Source organism: Nematolebias whitei, chromosome 17 (assembly GCF_014905685.2).
Source record: "Nematolebias whitei isolate Nwh7 chromosome 17, NemWhi1, whole genome shotgun sequence".
Taxonomy (NCBI): domain Eukaryota; kingdom Metazoa; phylum Chordata; class Actinopteri; order Cyprinodontiformes; family Rivulidae; genus Nematolebias; species Nematolebias whitei.
The window spans coordinates 38352722-38361778 of record NC_056514.1 but is presented as its reverse complement, the minus strand read 5'-3'; the positions used below and the strand labels follow the sequence as shown (position 1 = coordinate 38361778).

The 9057-nt window shown below is 36.6% G+C and overlaps 1 protein-coding gene across 1 annotated transcript in view; it reads left to right on the top strand.

The window, feature by feature from the left end:
- Positions 1–9057, top strand: part of myo1d (myosin 1D) — a 130565-nt gene that overhangs the window by 61206 nt on the left and 60302 nt on the right. Inside the window, exons 13-16 of the mRNA XM_037691633.1 lie at positions 1525–1599; positions 3131–3263; positions 3827–3993; positions 6842–7049. Of these exons, the coding sequence (XP_037547561.1) occupies positions 1525–1599; positions 3131–3263; positions 3827–3993; positions 6842–7049 (583 nt within the window). The remainder of the gene's footprint in view (positions 1–1524; positions 1600–3130; positions 3264–3826; positions 3994–6841; positions 7050–9057) is intronic.

Genomic DNA, 9057 nt, shown 5'->3' with positions numbered 1-9057 from the left:
AGGGGATGGAGATGTTTGTGAAGCCGTGGTGTCGCACCAGTCTGAAGATGTGATCCACTAGATCTCAGGGTATTAGATTGTGGAATGATCTGGAGGTTGATATTAAAAAAGCCAAAACTATGTACATATTCAAGAAGATGATAAAAATTTGTTTTAAAAAAAAAAATATTAAGTATAATGTGAGTTCATAAAAATTGTTTACAGTTGATCTTATATTTTAGCTAAGTTTTTATTTTTTTTATTAATTCATCTTGCTTTTGTATAGTAATTTTGTTTGGAATATATTTTGGAGACAAGGGGCAGATTTTATAAGAACTCATTCTTCTTCTGCTGCCTTTCATTTTATTTCTGTGATTGTATATCTTTTTTCTTTTCTTTAAATTGTATTATATTTGTTGTTTGGTTGAAATGAAATGAATAAATAAAACATACATACAATTCCAAAGCACAGACACGTGGACACTTTACACCACAATATTTTATGGCGTAGCTGAAATAAAATCATGGGACAAAAGATCAACAACAAAGATCATCAGCTCAGTGCAGGCAGCTGCTTTGAAACCGATCAATGAACGCCTTGATCAGAACCCTGATCCAATACCTGAGGCTGGTTTGGGACATCTCTGACTGAAATGAGAATAATCACAAAAAATGTTTGTCTCTAATCTGAAAACATGTCGGGTTTACATTGATTTGCTGTAACATGAGACACTTTGGATGTAAATAACATCTTTATTTGCTTTTGATGTGAATTTTTTAACACTAAAGTTAAGCTCAGGTTTTCAAATGTGATAAAAAAATTAAATTAAATACAATGTCACCTTCTTCATTTTTAAGGTTTCCAACATTGTAGAAAAATGACATGCCAGTGTCTCAACTCAAAAACATTTCAGGACGTCAAAACCCTTTATTTCACAATCTCCTACTACGTTTGAAATATAAATGAAACCACGGACTAATCTGCATTTGTGTGACTAAAACAATCAAATCTCTTCTCTAGCCTTGATGGTAAGAAAACTGTCGTCTTCACTCGTGTATGAACCAGTTACAACAATCAACCAGTTACAACAATCAACCAGTTAGAACAATTTTCACACATTTGAACACTTAGAAACAGACGGCACCACTTTCTAATCTCCAAAGCTCCTGGACATGATTCAGAAGATTAAATCGCTCGGTAAGCCCTGGAAAAAGGCTCTCATGGAAAAGTGTTGAGCCCATTTGTAAAGGCTAAGTGTCTGCCACCCGGGGGGGGGACTCGGGTGGGGGAGCAGGTCTTGATTGATCCCCAAGCCACACTTAGACCAGGCAGGAGGCTGAGAGCTCCTCACATTATCACAGCTCTGATATTTATGGCTGCTTCATCTCAACACGTGCACTAACACCTGACTTTAACGTTGTCGGTGCTGAAAAGGATCCATTTGTTATGTACTGTCATGATGCAGCTGGAAAGATGAAAGCAACCAGAGCAGGGTTTACAAAATAAAAGCGTGAAATTAATTTTTACATTCATTCTTTGTCCAGGTACTCGGTGGTGGGCTTTATTGATAAGAACAAGGACACGCTGTTCCAGGACTTTAAGAGGCTCTTGTACAACAGGTGAGACCTTTTCAAAGACACTCTTCAGATGGTTCTTTCTGCACCTTTGATTGTAAGAAACATCTCAAACACAACCAGCGGGGACAATTCTCTCATAACTAGAGAAACTGTGTTTCCTGTGAAAAGGCAGCGTGAATGCTTATCGCAGAAATTAGCTAAAAAAAAAACATTCTGAAATGTAGCTGAAATATTAGACCAAGCCTGAATTAGCAGAAGAAAACCGAAAGAACACATATTTGCTGCATTTGGTTTAAATAAGCAGAAATGAGCAGAAAAAATATGAGATTAGCTAAAAAAAAAATGGCTGAAATAAGCAAAACAGCTGAAAAATAGATGAAAATGCAGAAAGAAGCTTAAACTACCAGAAGGAATTTGAAAGAGCCAAAAAGGAGCTAAACAATGTGGAATTGGCTGAAAAAGCTAAAATTAGCAGAAAACCACTAAATATTAGCCAAAAGACCAGAAAAAGCTGAAGCTAACAGAAAAGAGCTGAAATGAGTATAGCAAGCTGAAATTAGCATAAAGAATTTAATTAGGCTGAAAGTAGCAGAAATTAACATGGAAAAACTTGAATTTATCTGCAAACAGCTGAAATTAGCTAAACAATGCTTTAAAAAAAAGTAGCTGAAAAGGTAGAACAAGCTTAGATTAGCAGAAGAAAGCAGAAAGAACACGTTTGCCCAATTAGGCTGAAAGAAGCAGAAATGAGCACAAAAATGTGGAAATTATCTGAAAAAGCTGAACTTGGCAAAAAAAAAAAAAAAACGGCTGAAAAGTAGCTAAAATAAAGGCAGAAAGAAGCTTAAATTACCAGAATAAAGTGGAGAGAGCACATTTTTACTGAAGTATGCTGCAAAAAGTTGAAATTAATGTGAAAATGTGGAATAAGCTGAAAAGGCTAAAATTAGCATAAAAATAGCTAAATAGTAGCTGAAATAGCAGACAAGCTGAAATGTGCTGAAATAAACTGAAATTAGCAGAAAGAAGTTAAAAGAAGCACAAAAATGTTGTAGTTAGCAGAAAGAATCTGAAACAAGCACAAAACAGCCGAAAAACAGCTGAAAAAATGTTTAAATTTGCAGAAGGAAGCTGAAGCAGAACAAAATATGAATGGAGCAGTAAAAGGTTGTAAACAGATCTAAACATCTGAAGGAGGTAAAATGAGCTCAATTCATCTTCTACGAGGAAAAAAAAATGGAAGAAAAGACTAAATATTTCAAAAAGCTAAAGTTGCACCAATACCAAAAGTCATAGCAGGATTGTCCTGAACGAGCTGAACGTTTTGATTTATGATTTTTTTGAAGTGGCTTAAAAATTGTGGAACAAGAAAGATGCAGAAAAACGTACTGAAGACAAATGGATCACAATTGTGTGAATGCTTCATAAACATTCACACAATTGCCAAAATAAACTCGCACATGCTCTTTAACTGCGATTTCTTTGTAATTCTCAAAGGATTTTATGTGTGTTGTTATAAATATACAGCTGTTCTGTAATTTGATGGCTCTTTTTATCTGTTTGTTTTTTCCAGTTCCAACCCGGTACTGAAGGCGATGTGGCCTGAAGGCAAACTGAGGATCACGGAGGTCACCAAACGGCCTCTGACGGCAGCGACGCTTTTCAAAAACTCCATGATCTCGCTGGTGGAGAACCTCGCCAGCAAGGTGAGGCGTCTGCGCTCTAAGCTATTTTATAATAGCTCAGAGCTGCGGTGTTGTAATAATACATACAACTTGTTATAACGAGCACACAAAAACATCTCTCTTTAGTGCCAAACCTTTAAAAATTGGGTTATAAATATGGAAAAAACATAAATATGTTGCTTTGTCGTAGAAATCGCAGGCATGCTAATTTATGCAAGAAACTGTGACTAATACCGTGACATCCGGTTTCAGTTGTGGGAGTCTAATTATGGGATGGTTTTAGAGATCAGCTATCTATTTGTCTTGTATTAATTTTTGTCCACTTTTTTTGTTTAAATGCAAATCTCTTTCTCCCATTCTGAGAAGAAAAGTGATTTGTTTTCTCTATTATTCATATCTCTCTTTAAACCATTTGTGTAACACATTTCTGGTCTTGTTGCACCAAAAGCTTTTTGACCACTAATTATAAGGATACCCTTTTGTTCCCACTCGAGCAGGTTTTTATCTGAAAGTTTTTTCTTTGCAGATGATGGTTGAATGTTTGTTGCTGTTAATCCAGAGCTGCCTTCTTTTGTAATCCGCAGGAGCCGTACTACGTGCGCTGCATCAAGCCCAATGACGTAAAGTCCCCTCTGCTGTTCGAGCAGGAGCGCTGCCGCCATCAGGTGGAGTACCTGGGGCTGCTGGAGAACGTCCGAGTGCGCCGAGCCGGCTTCGCCTACAGACAGACGTACCCTCGCTTCCTGCAAAGGTACACAACGTCATCGGTGCAATAACTGTGTGGGCTTCTTGTCTAAACTTATCCATCACATTCTGTTTTGTTATTTATCTTTGAATGGATTAACTGTGGGTTAAATCTACATTTACAGTTTAACTTGATCTGTTATTGTCAGCACATAACGGGGAAGGGGTCCGATTTAAAACAACGTTTTCTGTACTTGATGTCTGATGTTTGGATGTCTTAAGTTATTAACTCAAAATCTCTGAAATAACACAAACCTGTAACTTTTTCTTCAGATTTCTGTCGTTGACAACAGCTAGTTTATTCAGTGCTTCAGATTTGTAAGCAAATGTAGATGAACATATACTGCGATATATTATCCATAAATTAAACGGATTCATTCATTTTTCTGGACTGAATAATATCGTGCATTGAATTTAATTAAATGTAACGTGAGACGTTAATTTTCTTTGACCCATCAAATGAATGTGGTCATTTATTAACAGAATCAAAGTTTAACATCAAACATTTACATTAATTTGGCAAAATTGAAAATAACAGCTTAATTAATTAGCAAGCTTTACAATTAGAAAGCCATACGGCCATGATTTCCCTCACTTCAAGCTTTACAACAGACATTTCTGAAAATATCTGGATTGATTTCTAGCAGGATAGAAGAGTTTTAAAGATGGAAAATGAAGTTTATCTTGAGAGAGATGGGTGAGGGAATTTGTCTGTTATAACCAGAACAACACGCTCCTTCTGGACCCAGCTTAACCAAAGGTACACTTTGCGGTTGAAGATCGACTCTTTTTACCTTGGCAGAGGATAATTCCGACTTCGGTGTAGAGTTGCCTTCAAGCGCTCTCCAGCGTCTCCGTAAGGATAGTAGGGAACCGTTCGGAGTCGTGAGATCATCCAGAACAGACTTCATAGTTCCTCTGAACTTCTCTCGTCCAGCTTAGTTGCAGTTGTTCTCCAACATTCTGCATTCCAGCATTCTGAACTCTGCTGCTCTCGGAACTAACTCACAGCATTCTCTCAACGTTCTCCCAGCGTTCTTCTCCGAACCGAACTCGACTACGCTCGACTGCACTAGCTCAACACACGACTGGAGCTCGTTTGAACTAGGAAGTACCGACATTTAAAGAGTTCTATTTCCGGTTCATTTGAGAACTTTCTGATTGGTCGATTGACCAAACAGAGGTGTGTTTTGTGATGTAAGAGGTTATTAAAAGTCAAGGAAAAAGATTAAGTTTGTTTAAGAACAGACAGAAGATTGTTATGAAGAACTCAGACTTCGTGGAGTCAATTCTCTAGTATCTTTCTGTAAAAGTTAAACATGACATTTCTTTCCAGTAAACTTGCAGTTGACCGAAACTTGACCTTTGACCAACTTACACAACTTGCTCATTTCAGACAGAAGATCAAGAAGATGAATCATTACTCTGTAACACATTCTAACTTGATTTTCTACTTTGAATGAGGATTAAAAATCACCAATACTGTTTCACAGCGGATTTAGAATGAGTAGTTCACTTCAACATTTGAAAATGGTTTGAACTAAACACACTTTGATTTATCAAAACATTTGTAAAATAGTAATGATAATAGAAAAGAGAGTGTTCTTTCAATTGATCAGTGCAGGACACTTTAGAAAGTCTCTGGATGAACTTAATCTTGTGTTTCTGGACTCAAATCAATGAAATACAGTTCTTGTCCCAGGAAGGCCCCTCAAGGCCAGGACTTGACCTGAGGCTTAGTTCACTACACAAATATACATATTTTTGTCCCCCGTCGCTGAGTGGAAGGGAACTGGAAATGGCCTCCATCCATTCATCTTGCGAGCTGGATAACTTGGAAAAATAAGTGTGGTACAAACTTCCATTTTGGTGTGTGGCTTTATCCTGGTCCCCCTCAAACATTGGGATGCCACGTCCAAATCCAAGATGGCCTCCACCATATATATATATATATATATATATATATTGCTATAACTGTTTTCTATTCTTTACATTGCTTAAAAATATATTTTTCTCAAATGATTGTGGGGGCCAGTGGGTTAGCTAAAAATTAATCTAAGGCCATCGATGGACACCCCCTGGGTCCACCATTGTACCTGCTGGTGGATAAAATTGATTCCTTCGCTGGCCAGGCATAACATAACAAAAATAATCATTAAAAAAATTGTTTTTTCATAATTATCCTGTACATTTAAATTAGGCTTTGTTAAAACAACAAATATATCTGTACGCATGAGAACAAAGTAGTCAGAAAAGAACTAATAGTGACAGAATTGTAGATATACCTTTCGTTTATAATACAATCTACACAGTTTTACTGAAACTTCTCATATATTAACTTCAAAATATACATAAATCATTACAGCTCTGTTTTATTTCAGCTTATATTTTCTGAATTGGGCCAAAAATAATCTCATTAAATATATAAATTTACATGTTGGTTTGATGTCATGTTTGTCTGATTACTATCTCCACATGGTAGTACGTTAAAAATGATGAAATATGGTAATTAAACTCAAAATAAAACTGAAAACGTGTACTACTTTCCCAAAATTGTCAAAAATTCAGAGTTTTTAATAAATAATTGGTTTAAGAGCCAGTTGTCCCATCAGTAAAATCCTTTTATTCTCACTTTCTGTAATTAAAATATTCTTTTTACAACATTTATACATAAAACATGGTTCCTCCTGTGGTTACAGTGTTTCTTTTATGAATGTAAACAGAAACCTTAAGTAAGTGTTTTTATTGGTCCAGTCGATCAGCTCAGTTCCTGCTGCAGTAATTTGATTTTAAACCGTTATAATTAAGTTCTGTACAGAAAAACTCACCCTCCTGTTCATTCTTCCCTCCTTCAGATACAAGATGATCTCAGAGTTCACGTGGCCCAACCATGACCTGCCCTCAGACAAAGATGCTGTGAAGAAACTCCTGCAGGGCTGCGGGTTCGACCACGACGTGGCCTACGGCAAAACCAAAGTCTTCATCCGAACTCCTCGGACCCTGTTCAGCTTGGAGGAGCAGCGAGCTGAAATGGTCCAGAGGATCGTCCTCTTCCTCCAGAAGGTAAAACTAAATGGACTTCAAAAGTTTTTAATACTAACTTAAGTTTTAAATTCTTAAATAACAAATTTAAAGACTGACCAGTGAAAAGCCATCTGGTGTTACAAACAAAACATTTCTTCTTTTGTCCCCGATACATTTTCTCATTCCTTTGATTTACCAATTATTAAACCAACAAATTGTTTTTTTATCATATTTATTAAATGTGCGTTCTGCGAAAATGCAGCATAAATGACTGCTGGAAAAAAAGCTGAAACTGAATTGTTAAAGCTAAAAGAAGCAGAATACTTGCTACAAGCTAAAATAAGCTAAAGGCTAGTTAAAGATTAGAAAGGGGTCTCTAAAACTAAAATAAAAAAAAATATCACCAACAGTTGAGAAAGTACTGCTAATTACTAAATCTAGCTAAAAGTATCAAAAGGATAGTTTAAAGCAGAAAAAGGATGACTAACCAAAAGCTAAATTAGAAAAATCTGTCTCAAAGCTAAAAGTAGGTAAATGCCGGCTACAAACTAAAAGTAGCAAAAGGCTAGTTTAAAGTAGAAGAACAGTAGCTAAAAGTAGAACAAATATCACTAACAGTAGTAAAAGGATAGCTAAAAGCTAAACTAGCAAATGTTTGGCTTAAAGCTAAAGTAGGTAAATGCTAACTAGAAGGTAAAAGTAGCAAAAGGCTAGTTAAAGTTTAGAAGGGTCTCCAACAGTAGATAAAGTATTGCTAAAGGGTAAAGCAGCAAACATCTAGCTAAAATTGTCAAAAGAGTAGTTTAAAGCAGAAAAAGGATCACTAACAGTAGTAAAAGAATTACTAAAAGCTAAACTAGAAACAAATCTGGCTTAAAACGAAAAGTTAAAGGTTAGATAAAAGTAGCAAAAGTTTGGCTCAAAGCCAAACGCAGGTAAATGCTGGCTACATGCTAACAGTAGCAAAGAGCTAGTTTAAGATGGTAGAAGAAGGATCACGAACAGTAAAGCATTGCTGAAAGTCAATTTAGCAAAAGGCTGACTAAAAGTTAAAAGTAGTGAAAAGGCTGGCTCGGAGGTAAAGTAGCCAAAATATAAAACATACAGCCTAAAGACATGGCACCCACCTCCTGAATGTGCTGAACAGCTCAACCAGCACGCAATCATTCACACTATTAAAAAGCTTGTGGTTTTGAACACCGGTCGCTGTAAAGCCTCATTATTAACAGCCTTGATCTGATTACAACCTTGAAAGAAGATTTTCTGCGACCTCTGGTTTGGACGTCAGGCCCACGTTAGAATTCATCAGCCGTCGCTCTTCATCTCAGTAACCTCTGAGATGAGAAAAGCTCCGACTCGGCACAAAATCACACCAGCACAGAGGCTGTTTAAGAGGCGATATCATCTTTTATCAGTGGTGTTGCTCTTGACCTCAGAGGGAGAGCTTCAACACCAGCTACTGTCAAGTCACCTGTAGATGTTGTCTCATCTAGACTGCAACAAACTGACTCAACAACTGATTCTGTCACGTATTCCTTTTGTTTTCTGATATGACTCGTCACATTCAACCATTCTGAATGAATTAGAGCTGAAGCAACTGCATTATTTATAAATGATCAACAAAGATCATGCAAAAATTGATCAAGGTGTCTTTATTGTCATTCACATCTCATGTGGTACATGAGGTGGAATGAAACTATGTACACAGGGTCCCATTTACAGATTATTTATAAAACGAAAAAGCCAAAACATGAAATATTCCAGATTGTTGGATGTAGAGCTTTTTGCATCAGAATTTTTACGTTCATTATTTATTCAACCTTTATTTGTACAAGTTAGTCTCATTGAGTCAGGAGGACTCACTTTCAACAGAGACCTGTTTTAGACCACCTGTGGAGTACAGACAACAATATAACAATAAAAAGCAATTTAACAATAGTGTTTAAAACACTTACTGTTAGCAGTGTGGTCCTGTTAGCTGCATGGTCCTGTTAGCAGTGAGGTTCTGTTAGCAGCATGGTCCTGTTAGCAGTGAGGTTCTGTTAGC